Source organism: Pelecanus crispus, chromosome 2 (assembly GCF_030463565.1).
Source record: "Pelecanus crispus isolate bPelCri1 chromosome 2, bPelCri1.pri, whole genome shotgun sequence".
NCBI classification, from domain to species: domain Eukaryota; kingdom Metazoa; phylum Chordata; class Aves; order Pelecaniformes; family Pelecanidae; genus Pelecanus; species Pelecanus crispus.
In genome coordinates this window covers 116329496-116345411 of record NC_134644.1, presented here as the reverse complement: position 1 = coordinate 116345411, position 15916 = coordinate 116329496, and the positions used below count along the sequence as shown (strand labels likewise).

The following is a 15916-nucleotide window of genomic DNA, read 5'->3' as shown; positions in this document are numbered from 1 at the left end:
AAATCCTTATAAAATAAAAAGCTATATTTCTTTCTGGATAATATTTTCTTTTCTGTAAAGGTATTAGAAACAAATAAACAAAATTCACAGTGATTTATTTGGAGCTTATACATTTTTGAAGTTGCAACTTTTGAAATGTAAAATAAAAGATTTCAGATTATACTTGGCATGATACATAATAAACAAATATTAATTTTCCAGTACATTATCTTCAATAATGAATCTCATGGGCAACATTTCTGCTTTTCATTACTGCTGTCACAATGTAGCTCTCAATAAGTCAGCTCTCAGCTAAACGCTGCCCACAAATATCTGCAATTCATTCACGTGTACAGTATTGCAAAGGGGGCAAATGAGGGCAAAGCCTGACCTTATGATTTTAATATCCCATCTAACTATAAAACATCTAAATTTAAATCGGTGTTAGAAGAATTTCACACCACTGAAATACTCTTGGCAGGGTATTTTTTCCCATGTATACAGCATGTGCCCATCCATCAACACTGTCTTGATCCTATTGTTAATATCACTGAAAACCAAAAAGAACAAAATAAAACAAAATACCCACCCATGAAATCTCATAATAAAGAACATTTTTCTGGGCCAGATGGTTCACTGCAGAGAAAGTTTAGTCTTTTGTTCAAACAGGGCTTTCAACATTGGAATCTTTGTCGGCCACAGAACCATTTCCAGCCACTTACAGAGGATTTTAATTAGTACCAAAAAATATTCCCAGCTGCTTTTGCATAGCCTTGCAGAGCAGCGAGATCACCTTTAGGAGGAGCCTCATCCCCTCCTGTACAGCTAATAAAAACAGTGGCTCCTGCAAAGCTGTTAGGCATTATAAAATATGGTTTCATTAACAAAGATTCTGAAAAAGATGGAAAATGATAAAAAGCAACCTCATGAGATCTTTTACTCCACAGTCTTATCTCAAAATAATGAGCTGTATCTAAGCCTTCTGAGACAGATGCTTGTCTAATTTGCTCTTGAAAACTTTCAGTGATGGTGCAGTAGTGGTTAACACAAATACTAAGAATGAACAACCCAATCTTTAACATGAACAGACTGACAGAAATGAAGCAGAACCAGAGGCAGTGGAGACAGAAATCTGCTGAATAGCAAAAGCAGTTTAGAAACAAATATTGTTAGTTTGAGGACACAGTGAAGAATAGAAAGTTGGGTGTCTATGGAAGGGATAAGAAATAATTAAATTTACTTAGGGGTGGTCACAAGAGTGGTTCTAACAGAAATTAGGATCAGACTTAGCCGAAAACAGGAAAGGGCAGAAAGGCCGAACACAAGGTTAGCTTTTGCATGTCTATGCCAACCCTTGTAATCTGTTACGTTTGTTGCTAACCCTGCTGTAAGTAGATCTGTTCACTTCTTGCACTCCCCTCTTAGGTCAAGGGAGGCAAGGTACAGAAACACATTTATTCTGTATTAATCTCGCTCAAGTGATTTGTCGGAGCTTTGAGAAATAGAAGGAATGTCCAAATTGATCCTTGGTGTCCTGATTTGTCCTTTGTGTCATTTGAACACTGGCCCAAGCAATGTCTGTGTCTAATCGACTTCACATCTTCAGTAGGCAACTGTTCCCAGCACCTATACAGTCACCTTAGAGTTGAAATGTTTCTTGATGGACAACTTAATTCTCCTTTCCTACAGCTTAAGCCCCTGGAGGCATAAAGAAAATGTTATTCCATTCCTCTTCACCGAGATCTCTAAAATCATTGAAGCCCCTGATTCACATCTCCACCCAATCTTCCTATTTCCCAAATTACACGGTGCATACACCATATTTTCTGGATCTCTGATCATTGCCGTTTTCCTCTGGGTTTGTTCCAATTTGTTAACTTTTTTCTTGAAGGGTGGTAAGGAAAACCTGGCCTGATACTGCACGCTCACCAATGTGAAGTTGCATGCAAAACTACTTCAAGTGCCTTCTCCTTCCTGTTAAACACACCATGTGCAGACTTTTTTTCATAGCAGTATGACCCCTGTGAGGAGTGACTTAAGCAAACTTGTTTAACTTGAACTGCAGTGGACAAGTAACACGTATGGAGTCAGTCACTGCACCTCAGCAAAGGGACAGTAAGACAGTAATTTAGTAAGAGGGATTAACACAGTTGCTTATTTAACTCCACCTCTAGTGTTCACTCCCTTCAACCATCAGCCACCTACTTTGCCCCCTGCATGATTAATGTTTTCAGTGACGACTGAAGCAAAATGTTGCTAAATATTCTGGCCGCCTCACCTCAACCTACAGTTCGTTTTCCCTCCCTGTAAAAAAGTAGGATGATTCTGCCTTTTACAGCTAGTGTCCTTATACTGAATTTTACCTTGCCACATCTGTTTTTAATGAGATCTCACTTTTTGTCTTGGCCTGCCAGATTTGGCTCATTCTACTGTTTTATACTCTTCCTTAGTAGGTTCCGCACACATCTCATCTGTACGCTGTCTTGCTGGTGTTCAAAGACACTTCTTTGCTGAAGTGCCCAGCTCCTAGGTGAGTGATTGACCCATCTGATGGCTTTACTGCTGCTTGCTCAGAAAAAAAAGGCAGCATTAGCGCAGCTTGTGAGACTACAGGGAACACCCTCCTCTCCTTACAGATCAGGGCAGACTTCAAAAGGACATGTTTTTCCTGTTACTCTTAAGTCAACAGCTGCGTTTGTATTAGTTGTGACAACCGCCGTGCAAGCTGAAGCGCTAATGCGGCTGGAGGAGCATGTCTTGCGCTTGTCCCTGCCTTAGAGCCGTGGCAGGCCTTGCGCCAGGTATGTCACGTCGGGGGGCTGCCTGGCAGCGGCTGCACTGCTCGGAGGTCTCTGCAGAGACCTCTGGGAAGAGGCACGCGACTGGAGGAAAGCTAAGCTTCTGCAAGACCAAAATTTCCACCTCTTCCAGGCATTTCTGCCCCAGCCTGTTTGGAAAAGTCCTTAAAGTTACTGCAATTTCCATGTGGTTTTTAAGAGGCACTCTCCCTTCTCTTCCACAAGAAGAGGTAGGAAGAGACAGACCATCTGACAAAACCCCTCCTTCTCCCCTATTTTCTCCCTCCACAGCAGGAAAAGCTGTGGTATACACACGAGTTCTTCGACAGTAGAAAAGCGCTTGGTAACAATTCCTTACAAATGTGCCACTTTGCATAAACAACTTCAGCTGCGGCCCACAATCAACCACAAGATACAAATCCAGGGGAAAACAGGCTGTTTGGAGGCCGGTGCTCAGAGAACTATTTACTGTTCCCCATTTCCCACTCTCCATGACGTATTGTCAGGGACCAATTGCAGAACTGTAACAAATGTAAATGTTGTAGAAAACAGGAAAAGAAAGGGTTAACATATGAGAAGTCTCCCCACACACCTAAGCAGCCTGAGGAGGAAAAGAGAAAAGTCTGGGAACTTCCAGCAGAACGTTTGTTGGTCTAAGCTTTGCTCTGAGGAAAGGTGCTATTTATTCTACCGGGCTGAGCAGGAGCTGCCCTCCAAGAAAACAATTTGCCCTGGGCTGAAAGGTTGGTTGGTTGTTTTTTAGTAGCTGATAAGGGCTCCAAAGCCAAGGATTGAAGACGTCTAGCAGATGTCAGTGTGCCTGCTAGAGAAGCCTGGGGAGTAAAGAAATACTGTGGGTGGCTCTTCCTGCCCTAAACAGGCTGGTGCAGGAAAAACAATCCAGGCAACGGGGTGATCACCTATTCCTGACCCTGGGTGTAACCTGAGTGCTGGTGGCCAGGGCCTCGGGAGTGTCCCTGATCGGCAGTGACAGAGTTTCCTGGTGCAGGTGCTGGCCCCAGGTCAGGCTGCTGCCCGAGAGCCGGGTTCTGTAACTGCTGGCTCTGTTTTCCCTGTGCAATAAGGATTGGACAGCTCTGAGAAACAGAACCTGGTTTCAGAGCCAAAAAAGTGCTGCATTCATGCCCACAGGCGTACATATAAAGGAAAAAACGCCTTTGTGCCTGCTCAGTAAACAGAAGTCGCTGCTCCCCTGCCAGTGGGAATAACGCTAAATACCTCCACTGTATGCATTAATCCAAGCTGTAAGCTTATTCGCAGGCTCTAAAATCAGAAGCCGAGGCACTTAATCTGTCGATTTGCCTCTCTAATGCTGAGAGGCTCCAAATGAGATTGGCTTCCACCGTTGCTATATTAGCTGTAACTAGCTCATATGTAGCGCGTAACGCGGGCGCACGCTAAACAAAATCCTTCTTGCTCCTTTCCCGGGTAAATCGTAAGGGAAGAGGCGCCCGGAGAAATGTTCCTTCCCAAGCGCGCTACCTCGCACCTGTCGCTACGTGCCGGCCGCTAGCGCCGGCTGCGCTGCGGGCGAGCTTTAAGCCCAGGCGAGGCCGGGGGCTGCCGGGGCCGCCTCGCCTCGGCTCCCCCCCCGCTCCCCGCCGGGGCCGCCTCGCCTCGCCGCTCCCCGCCGGGGCCGCCGCGGGGGCCGGGCCGGGCGGAGGGAGGGGCGGCCCCGCCGCGGGGAGGAGCAGCGCCCGCATCACCTCAGCGCTGCGGCCGGCGCTGCGCCGCGGCCGGGCCGGCCATGGAGGCGGCGAGGGACTGCGTGGGCTCGCTGGTGCGGTGAGTGCGGGGACCCCGGCACGCACAGGCCGGGTGGCCGCGTCCCTCCTCCCTCCCGGCGGCGCGTCCGGCTGCCGGAGGCTCCCGGGGAACGCTCGGGAAGGGCCGAGGGCGCTTTCCGAGCGCGGCGGGCGGGTTGAATCCGAGGGGCGCTACGCGGGGGAAGCGAGCGGGCGCGCTCTCGGCAGCCTTCCGAGCCTCGGCTGAAGCCCTTCGGAGGGAAGCGCAGGCGGGGGCTCTGCGGCTTTGACTCCTTCCTGAGGTGCCGCGGCCGGGGCGCCTTCGCCTCTCGGCGGTGGCGAAGCCGCGGCGTATTCGGGAGCCCCTCGCAGCCGCTGGCAAGGTGACTGCGAGCCCCGGGCGCTGTTGGCGGGCCAGGTGTGCTGCCCGCAGCCGGACAGGCGGAGAGCTCCGTGCGCCGCTCAGCAATGCATCTGGTTCTAGCTGCCGCTCTGGTACCTCTGCAGTTCACGTTTAAGCAGGGAAAGCAAGTCTGCAAATCCGGGCGAGCCCCGAAGTCTCCTGCCTGATTTCTGACCTTTTTATTTTTGCTTCGCTGTTACCGCCGTTGTCATCGCTTGCCTGTCAACTCTAACCTAAAAATCAAACCGTGCCATATTCTGAAGCCACTCGTGTTGTGCAACGTTGATTTTTCCGAGTAAGGCTGAAGACCATTGCACCACATTCTTAGACAAGCATAAGAGGCATATTGCAAAAAAAGATAACGAGTGAAATATGTGTACAGGTCTCAAGGCAGGCTTTTAATCCCCGGGTTCTCCTCAAAAAAAAAAAAAAAAAATATTAATCTGTCCCACCAATTAATCTGTCCCACTAGCCTTGACCCTACATTGAATGCTTGGGGCAGTATCTGCAAGTCCATCTCTAGCAGGTTGTAGTTATACAAAAACTGGACAAGATGCTAGAGTTTGAAGATATTTGCTCTTTCAATTAGAAATACGTTTTTGTGGTTTCCACTGACATAAGATCCCTCTGTCCTTTAGGGAAGAGCTAGCACTTGATCCTTTTGACTTTAAAGAATAATAAAATAATAGTGGAGTTGTCTGTATCTAACATATCACTCGACTTTCTAAGAAGGCTGACTGTATGTTAGTTTGTTTCTTTCCTCTCCACCACTTGTCTCCTGACTTAGCTTGATCAGCTTTTAATAGGAAATTATATTCAGTACTTCCAATCTAGAAGGGGAATTCCCTGCATCAGGAATCAGTTTGGTTTCTGAGGGCAGCTGCAGCAAAAAGGTATTTTTCAAGGAGCCCTGAACGTAGGCTGGCCCATTTGAATCTGTGGCCTTGCGGGGGCACAAAGGAAAAACAAGCTTTCAGCAATGAGCCCAGGAATGAAAGGGTTAACACTCTGTTTATCTGGCTTTTTTTAATCACACTGGCTTTTGGTTCTTAGTACTTCTCATTAACAGAAACCTCAGCCTGCACTGGAGCCCAGACTCACTGCTTCATTAGCAGACTTACTTTAAAGATATTGATTGGTTTTATTGAAGTGTAGGTGAAATGGCATCAATGTTAAATAACTCCTGGAGACTTGGACTTCTGTTAAGTGACTGTCTGGTGGAGCTAATGAAAGTCCTGTGTTATTAGTCCGTTGGGTTTTTTTTTTTCCTCTGACTTTTTACACCTGATAGAACTAGGCAGCAGTGTGAGGTGATTGATCTTGAATCCTGAAAAAACTTCTGCTCAGAGCTGCAAAATACAGCTTGTATAGTTGGCTGTGCTAATGCCTCAGGTGAACACTGTTAGCTCAGGTCCTGCCCATGAACTGTGCCCCTAACTCTTTTCCTTCTGTATCGGGATGTATGTTTGGGCTTTTTTCCTTATGCTTTGTCTTTTGTGAATGACAACTTGGCTTAAGTAATGGGAAAGAAAACTGTTCAATGGGACTGATATTTTCTGTCCTTGTGGAAAAAACAAACAAACAAAAAACCCCCCAAAAACACCCAAACCAACCCCTTGGCAGTACTGTCATCTATACCACTCAAGTAACTATCCTGCGTGCTAGTTTTCAAATGTGCGAGAGGGAACAGGATGTAACTAGCTCTGAAAGTGTTGTCTCTTGAATCCCGGGTGTTGCGCTTTGCAACGTCAGGGTGCCCTGTGAGGTGGAGTCACCAGCCCTGAGGTAGATGAGCAGGCTCCATATCTGAGGAAAAGACTGGAGTGATTCAGAATGGGAGCTGCCCACGGAGCAGTGGGGTGATTGGGGGACTATTAACTTAGTCAGAGATTAACAAACATGCCCTGTCCTAGCAAGCTTCCCTTCTGTGGAGCTTCAATACCTTTGTCAGTGCTACTTTGTCACCTGTCCTCCTCCCTGGTCTTGACCCTTCTCCAGGAGGAAAGTGCTTATTAGCTCTTTAATTTGAAACAGTGCCTGTCTCCTGAAAACCACGCTGACTGCTCATCCTCACCACTGGTGTTATAGGAAGGAGAGAGATTTCTATCGGCCGTGTATGTATGCAAGCTGTTAAAAGCCAGGGACCTAGTGTTTAGACAGCACTACCAAGAAGGTATTAGCTTGAGCTAGAATAAAACTGTTGAACATCCCTCTCCTTTAAAAAAAATAAAAGCTCCAATAATGCTGAGGAGGTTTTGAGGAAGGTAGACTCCGGTGTACAGAGGAAAGGCAACAGCCCAAAGCCCTGTAGAAGAGCGGTTCAGAATGAGAGCAGGAAATAAATTAATTGCTGAAACTCTGTCTGTCCAGTCACAAAAATTACTTTCTATGCATCCCAAAAATATGCTTAAAGACCAAATAAGAGGTTTGGAAAAAGATAGTTATTCTCCCTGGTCAATGTGGATTTGCAGAAAAGGTATGACTGGGACATTATTAGTTGAGTAACTTTACACCATTTCATCGTTGTTCTAGGAATTCCTGTATTCAGACGCTGGCTGCAGAAAGAGACTGCCAGTTTGCTCCCTCCCCCTCCGTGAAAGCATGAGAATAGATTTTCTTACATAAAGCTGACCTTTTACACCGATGTAGGAGAACAGAACGGGGGTGCATCCCTTTCCCACCCCTGTGCAATTTGGTATTAAGGAGCAAAAGGGGTAAAGTCCAGGAATGCAGGAAGACAAAATAGTCTCCCTTTACAAGGCTGGTTAGAGATCAATCTTTTCCAGGTGTCATGCAGAGGGCAATTTTTGGCAAGCTGGCTATTCAATTAACCAATGTAATCTGGCAGCAAAAAGCTGTCACTAGATGTAGATGGGAGCAAGTTTGTACCTTGGTCTGGGAGTAGGCAGTTACCAGTGTTATGCCCTCAGTTTACGTAAAGGAACCTAAACACTCACTATTAAAACATGCCATTGCCCATGAAAATTTTAAATCTCTTTCTAAAAGTCTTTGAATTCTTCCAGCCTCTCTGGCAGTCTGCTCCAACACTATGCATTTATGTACTTTGGTCTTAATTTTAATTTCATTTGACTATTTTTGATACATTAGGGCACAAATAAGTCTTATTTTGTGATTTTCAAAACTAGATGAAGTTTTATAGGCTGTAGATATTTACAAGATAAACCCCTTGGCTGTTTCAAAGTCAAGCATGACTATATTGAAAAGCTCCACTTGCGTTCTGATGCTAGGTGTTTTGAATACGGATAATATGTTCAGCCTCCCTAAAGCAAATTCATATCTTAAATAATTAGTTGAAAGTAGTCTTGTGTGTTATCTCATTGAGTGTTTATCTTGTAGGTAAAGAGAATGATCTAAGTGGCTGAATGCAGTAAGAGCTGCTGCCTTTCAAATTCAGTGTTAAAACCCGTCAGCCGCACTGTAATCATGACCTTGATATCAGCTGAGCTAGAGGTGGCCCACATCTGCTTGAAATGTTTTTAATTTTAGAAGTGTTTTCAAATGTCACTGGCAAGAGAAAGTTCAGAGACAACATGTCTGTAGGGCTATGTAGTATTTAGTTTTGAAAGCAAGCTCCATGAGTCTAATGTGATCTGTGAATTACTCGTATAATGTGCTTACGTCACTGAATTCAACAGTCCTTCTCACAGTACTTGACATGACTATTTTTATAACTATGCTGAATTTTTATTTGTCTTAGATCTTTGGTATCCATGGGAGCATCTGTGGGAGCAGTAACAAAACAGACCCTGTTCCCTCCTCTCATGCCTGCAGGCCGACCTTTCCGTGTGTCGAATGCCTCCCGAAGCAGCCGGAAAGGAATTGTTGCAAGCAGTCTGCAAGAGCTCATCAGCAAGGTATAGCAAACATTCCCACTCTGGCTGAAATTTATAGTGAAGTACAGAATCCCAGAAAGGCAACCCACAGACTCTTGTTCTTCTAAAAATCATTACTGGGGAAGTTCAGGAGAATATGTCAGATAAGCAAGTGTTAATATTAAATGATGAGTCCTCTTTTGAATGCTAAAATCTACTGGGTTTTTTGCAGACTTTAGATGCCTTCCTTATATCTGCTGGAATTATTACTCTGGTTTTGGAGGAAGATGGCACAGTTGTGGACACAGAAGAGTTCTTCAAGTCCCTGGATGATAATACACACTTCATGGTTCTAGAAAAAGGACAGAAATGGACACAAGTAAGTGTTGACTGCCTCTCTCACTTGAATAGAAGTGGATGGAAGAATGTCCATGGCTGCTAAAATTGTTGGAAAGAGGGGAGGAGAGGAAGAAAACTTCCCCTAAAGGCAGCAAGGTATCAGCTCCTTGTTGAGCCTTCCTGGATGACAAATCAAGTTCTCTTTTTTTTGTTTGGGGTTTTGGGTTTTTTTTTTTTTGTCCCTTGCTTAGACATAGAACTGTTGGCAAAGATCTGCCAAAAATTGAAATGAAATATTACAACTGAAAAGAGTTATAGGGGAAATCCCCTGCTTTTGGAGAGCCTCAATTGAAATGAAATATTACAACTGAAAAGAGTTATAGGGGAAATCCCCTGCTTTTGGAGAGCCTCAGAAATAACCTTGTTCTTGAGCCTTTTTGTAACATAAAGAAAATTAGGACTTTGACAGCATGAAGTTAAAAATACAATGTCTTTAAAGGTTAGCTTTTAGAGGGGAAAAAAATGCCCAAATTAAGTGATGTGAAACAAGTTTTGCCTTGTGAATGCACTAATGGTTTAGTAAAGGTTAGAAAATTTCCTGTATTTAATCTTGCAGACAACTAAAAGTTGTCATCAAAACCTAATGGTAGCCTACATGCTTCAAGATATTTTAAGAACTGTTAAGGATGGCTAGCTTTAGCCTTCTAATCACATCAACTCAGTGTTCAGTTTGTGGTTTTGTGGGGGAACAGTCATCTGTATGTTAATAAGATAAGTCAAACTCCAAATTGGCTTTCCATGAAATGGTTGTTGCTAGAAAGCTAGCATCAAAATTTCTTCAACCAGGTGCAGAGCTAGCTGAGGAGCTGTAAGCAGGCCTACCATTTTTCTGTTTGTACACGGATAGCTCAATCGTGTGGCCCCATTTTGTCAGTCTCCTGTTGCATTTTGTTTGTACGCTTTTCCCCAAGATACTTCACTGGCTTACCAACCTGCTGCATCTGGGCCATGAGCTCCAAGAGCAGAAAGGAAGTTGCAGCCAGGGTATGAGTCCACCTTGCTCCTTCCTCCTCTGCCCTATGTCCTGTCTGGCATGGCAGCAGAACAAGTTTGAATGCTGTCCCTCTTCATGATGTGCTGAATGACAGCAGAAGGACTGCCGCAGCTTCGCAGATCACCTGGAGCATAGCACAAGTTCTGTCATGCTTTATCCAAATATTCTGGGTGCTACTGGGGAGGGGGATACACTGCCAAGCATACTAACTACTTGTACATGTCCAAAACTGTTGTTGATAGGGGGCCCTGTTGCTGGAGCTTGGAGGCTATCGAAGTAAAACAGGCATCAAATTGCTGGCTAATGATATACTACAGTGTTTAACTTGGTCTGATTTATCATGGCACTGTCTGAGCGCTGGGGTGACAAGTACAAAAAGGCCCAGCCTTATGCAACTTTATTGCTTCATTTAGCATGCAAAATCCGGCTTGGCAGCTGCAGAGCCGTTAACCTTGGGTGGAAAATGCTGAGCAGGGTGTCCCCTGCACCCACTAGAGGTCTCTGTAAATACGGGCTGGCTTCACTAGTCTCTCTCTCTCTCTCTCTCTCTCTCTGTCTTTTTTTTTTTTTTTTTTTCCCCCCCCCCCCCCTCCCCGAAGCAAGTGTCCTGAAAGCATCACTGTCAGCCCTGAAGCAGACAAGGGCTGCTTTCAATAAAAGAGGCTGGACTGAAGGTGGAAGATGATTTTCCACGCTCCTCTTCCTTTGCTTTTTCTCTTAAAAACTCAGTATTAAACCCTAGGCCTAATCAGTAGTGGTTCCCTCCCCATGTTAACTTTTTAGTAGGAAGAAAAAGAGGTGCTATGAGCCAGGATTTGAAATGAGGACCTGACTTTTCACAGATGTCATCTTTGCGGCTATCTTTAAGAGTGCTCATCAGTATTGTGTTCCTTCCTAAATGGAAGGACCTAATGTCGTCCTGGTAATTTGGTGGCCTGTTTCAGTGTGGACTAGTTGTGCTGCCTCAGCTAGCAGCTGGAACATATCAGGATAATTAAATGGCAGGAACACTGTCCAGTGGCATTACCTGTGGCTTCAGTATACATATATATATATGAAGAAGCAGCTGTATTACAGGAAAGAAGTATTCAGGAGGTGCTGCGTTAATCTAGAGTTTCTGTGTCTGTCTAGAATAGCTTCAGAAGCCTGGTCAGGACTTGAGCAAAATTGCGTAAGCTACAGACTTGCTTTTCTCTGTGCTAATGCTTTTAATTCTAGCTTAGAATTGATCAAGAACTAGCCCAAAGACTAGTTGGAATAAGCAAGCTGTGCTGTTAACGATTGTCTTGCTGTAGTTTCCTGGCTCACAGTACAAACTGTCCCTCTTTTTAAATTAGACAAGAAATGGAGCTGCTGCTGTGAGACAAAAGAAGAAAATGGGAGTAGCTAACATCACGTTTGATCTGTACAAGCTGAACCCTAAGGATTTTATTGGCTGCTTAAACATCAAGGCGACCTTCTATGAGATCTACTCTGTCTCATATGACATCAAATGTATGGGAGCAAAAAGCGTATTGCGGTAAGTATGTTTCCACTACTGATCAGATATATGTGCTAATGTAAAATCTGTGTTTGCTTATTGGTTCTGTGAAGCAGGTGTGTTTATAAACTTGGTATTTTTATTAATTCTTATATACTGGCCAGTACGCTGACTCTTCCTTTGTAAGGTGGATAGATGACTTGTAAAAACTTACTACAGCTTTTTATGGTGGAATCTTAAATTTCCCCCAAGGCAAAATTTTATCAGCTTGTATTTACTGCAAGGGTGTAGGTACAGTCTCTTTGTTTTCCTGAGAGAATTTCCCCAGATTCCTTTGACTTGCTTGAAGAATTCAAGAGGCTGAGGAAGAAGCATCAGACTCTTTGAAGGGGGGGACTTCAAGGGGATGAAATGAGAGAGGAATTTGAGATCCAGTGGCAGAGGTCTTAAAGCTTGCTCAGACTTTGCAATACCTGGCTGCCAAATTCACCACCTGAGCTACATGGAGGCAAAGGAAAATGGATGACATATGACATTCTCTACTGTCTTAATGTGAATTTGTCATCTGTAGTAAGACTGTGTGATGTCACTGTTTTTAAGACAGCTGGTCTCTAAGAAAACTAAGGGAGCCTAACAAGGACCACTGTCTCCTGCAGGACCAATCTGTGGTGGGTTGCAAGTTTGGTAGAACTGGCTGTTGGGGAAATGCTCTCTGATGCAGGGGCAAAATAATACCTGTCCTGTCCACTGCTTTCAACAGTGTGTTGAAAGTCTGTGCCTTGTCAAAACCAGCTGTGTCCTGCCCTACTTGAAGAAAACTTCTGAGTTCAGACTCCTTCACAGAGGTGCCGTACTTTGACAGCTTTTTAAGCTGCAGCCCTGAATTTCTCTACCTGACCTTTCAAATTCTGGTTGAGACACAGCAGTCTAGCGTTGTTGCATTTTATTACTTGAGGACCATATCTATCTGCTCTGTACAGAACAGACAGATGTATATGACTGTAAGTGAAGTTTTCACTTCCCCTGAGCAACATCTAGTCTTTGGTTTGAAGTCTTCAAGTAGTCCCTCCTCTCAGGATGCAGGTATTAAGTATTGTAATGCTAATCTTGTTCCCTGTCTTTCTGTCTGACCTCTCCCACTCTACTTAGGTGGTCCCTTGCTTAATCTTTCAGGCTACAGCTGGTGTGACTGTAGATGAAACTCGTGTTGCAGTGATTATCCAGCTATATGCTATGCCCACCTGTAGCACAGGCTTCATTAGTCTTTCTTCAAAGCGAACGCTTACCCTTGGACAGCTGCATTCTTCCAGTTGCTGTGTTTGTCAAGTCTCTTGAGCCAGAACAAACTCTGATGTCTGGCTATCTGCTGTGGGGATGAGTATCAGTACTGGAACTTGCACTGTTAAGGAGAATTTGAAGTGACAGTTCTGCCTCCCTGCCAACACAGGGCAGCTGGTGAGAAAGAAATGGTATTGGTGAACAGCTGAAGTAGCTGTGGAGTTCTTCTGGAAGCACTGTTATGTTAGAGTTGAGCTGTAAGGCCTATACCAGTGTGGGAAAACAGTCTGCTGGCAAAGAACAAAGGTGGCAGAAGAGATAACCTTGGGTTCTCTTGAACACCACAGTGAGATGGCCTGTCTCAACTTGCTATTGAATTTGAAGACAGATGATGTTAGGTTCTTGGTGTAGTCCCTCTGCTAATGAGTTCCAAATTGCTAACTCTGCCCTATCCCTGAGCCCACCTGTGGAGTGTGAAGGGAAAGGACTTTAAAATGCTGCAGTTGTTCATTGGTGGGAGGGGCTCAAAGCCTGCCAGATCTTATTAGTGCATTACCCCTAACAGTTTCTCCCTGTAGTGTCCAACTGGAGGATCAAATGTCCAGTTCAACAGATAACTTCCTCTGTGGCTTAAGTGACAACTGCTCTCTTGTGCAAGTGACACACTGCAGCTGCTCAAAAGCTTGGTACCAGGTGCAGCTTTCTTTATAACTGTAAAGCTCCTTGGCCTGTACTATGGTGGAGGGAAGGACATACTGAAATGGCATATGTGTGGGAAGCATGAATAAAGGTACAGTGTTTTTTAAAGGCTTCCCAGGCTCTAAGGACAGGGTATTCTACTCTTTTTGAAGCATTGGATTTTGGCTGCAAACCTTCTTTCATCACAGTGGAAAAAAACTGAATTTGTACGAAGAAGACTTTGCCTTCTCTGCTAGAGCTCAAAGGAGAAGTGAATAGAAGCAAAGGGTTCATAGTTGCATGTTTTCTCAGACAAGAATTCAGAAAATCTTCCCTTTTTTTTTGCAGAAGAGGAAGGCTGGTCTGGTTTCTGCATCTTCAGGAACTGATCCCTTTCCAGTTTTGGAATGGTTCCAATTCTCATGTACCACTTCCCTCAGCTTCATACTTGTGGGGGCCTACTTAACTTTCAGGGAATGAGGCTTGAATATATAGCTCGTGGCACCCATGTCCCAGTTGTTTCTTGGAGCATGGAAGGAAGATGCAGTTGTAACTAATTTGAATGAATGACCACTCAGATATGATGATCTCTATTCCCCTGCGATCCCATGGTGATCTACAGTCTATATTGTAGGCTTCTGATGCTTGCCTGATCCAAATTTATGAATCTGTACTGATTCTCACACAGTATTGTGTATTTGAATGCCAATGCTTATTAAAACTTTAAAAAATAGAACGTGAACTGAGAATTCTTAAGGCTTGCAGCTTGGATGGTGTTAATTCACCTGGCTTCCACTTGTTTTGCTGTTGGGCATCCACTGTAATGTGATTGCTCAACTTCAGATCTAATCAAGTTTGATCTGTAGCTTGGAGATACATGCAGTGTTGTGTTAGAGAATGGCCTAAAGGTGAGATGCGAAGTGGATTCATGCTGCAGGAATGCTGTTGGGCTCCCAGGCAAAGTTAAGCCTTCAGCGGTGCTCTGCTAGTTTGAGTGATGGCTTTGCAGAAGTGCTGTAAATGTCTAACAGAATGACAGCCGGATTTGTTAAATGTGTTTTCTGGTTCTGCCAACATGTCAATAGTTTTCTGTCAATCAATGGCCATAGAAGTATTTGCTCAAAAGAAGGTACAAAAATTACCTGCTTCTCAGAAGTGAGGAGGAATGAGAAAGTTCTTAAATATATCTACCCAATTCATTCAAAAGGTGTTAGGGGGGATAGGGCAATGTCACCCTGTTGGTGAAAATTTTTTTAAACAAATGGCTTTTCTTCTAGGAAGGTGCTTCAGCTAATGTCCCACGCAGCACAAATAACTGGACAATTTCTTCTCTACACTGGAACATATATGTTGCAGTTGATGGGTGAATATGATGAAGATGGCACGTGTACAAGATCAAGGCAGGAGTAGTGAACACAGCTGCACTTCTGGTATTGGATCCTTTTGCCATTCTCTTGCCCAATTATGATTGTAATGATGTTATAATAGGGGGATGTCCACTGATGTGAACTAACATTTTTCCCGTTTGGGAATGCTTGTAGGCCTTAGTCATAAAATAAGTGTTTGGTGTTCACAGGCTCTTAACGCAGCAAAAGGGTGGATGCTTAATGTCTGAGAATTTGGCAAAAGGAGAGGGTGCAGGTTTTTGCCCCAGCAACTCAAAATGGAGAATAAGTATATTTGGAAACTTGCACACCTTGTAGCCAGTGGAGCATTTCTTGCCCCAATCAAAACAGTTTGGTTGTTTTTTTTCATAGCTGTCTACTTGCCTTCTGAACAGACTGGGCTGTAAGGTGGGGGAGCTGTGAGTTTTTTGGTTTTTAAATCCTTAACAGTGCTGATAATAGTGTCCAACTGGCATTGAGGTACAAAAGTGTGAAGTGTACTTATTTACTTCTGCTACCAATGGAAATACACAATGCAACTGAATCCCAGTTCAGTGACTGACCTCTCTCATGAAGTCTAATTGGAGAAAGTGCAACTACTAAGCAGAAGCTTAAAATTTAGCCTTACTTCCCTTAAAACAAGTAAAACCATTTCATTTTAACTCTTTGTATTTTTCTTCAAACCTACAGAAAATTCATGTTAGTGTAGCTCGTACCAGTTGAAGAAACTGATATATTTCTTTAGTGTGTCTGATGTCCAGTTCTGCCTGAAGTATTTAATAATTTGTTGTAGTTTTATGAGTATGGCTTACAAGTAAGCTGATGAAGCTTCCTTCAGGGGTTAAACCATCACTAATGTAGTTTTTACTGTTCAGTTGCAAGATGACACTACATCCCAAGCTGTACTTGAGGTACATGTAGCA

General features: G+C 44.1%; 1 protein-coding gene across 1 annotated transcript; it reads left to right on the top strand.

Annotated features, from left to right (window-relative positions):
• Nucleotides 1-4545: 4545 nt before the first annotated feature.
• Nucleotides 4546-15018, top strand: CIDEA (cell death inducing DFFA like effector a). The gene is made up of 5 exons (XM_075705947.1): nucleotides 4546-4583; nucleotides 8665-8821; nucleotides 9012-9158; nucleotides 11510-11691; nucleotides 14886-15018. Exons 1-5 carry the CDS (start codon nucleotides 4546-4548, stop codon nucleotides 15016-15018), a joined length of 657 nt encoding a protein of 218 aa, XP_075562062.1.
• The last annotated feature ends 898 nt before the right edge of the window (nucleotides 15019-15916 follow it).

What these genes read in the sequence shown, in the direction of transcription:
- CIDEA (XM_075705947.1), top strand. Translation starts at nt 4,546, where the DNA reads ATGGAGGCGGCGAGGGACTGCGTGGGCTCGCTGGTGCG. An exon ending in TGCGTGGGCTCGCTGGTGCG is followed by an intron (nt 4,584 to 8,664) that starts GTGAGTGCGGGG and finishes TATTTGTCTTAG; the next exon opens with ATCTTTGGTATCCATGGGAG. An exon ending in GGAGCAAAAAGCGTATTGCG is followed by an intron (nt 11,692 to 14,885) that starts GTAAGTATGTTT and finishes CTTTTCTTCTAG; the next exon opens with GAAGGTGCTTCAGCTAATGT.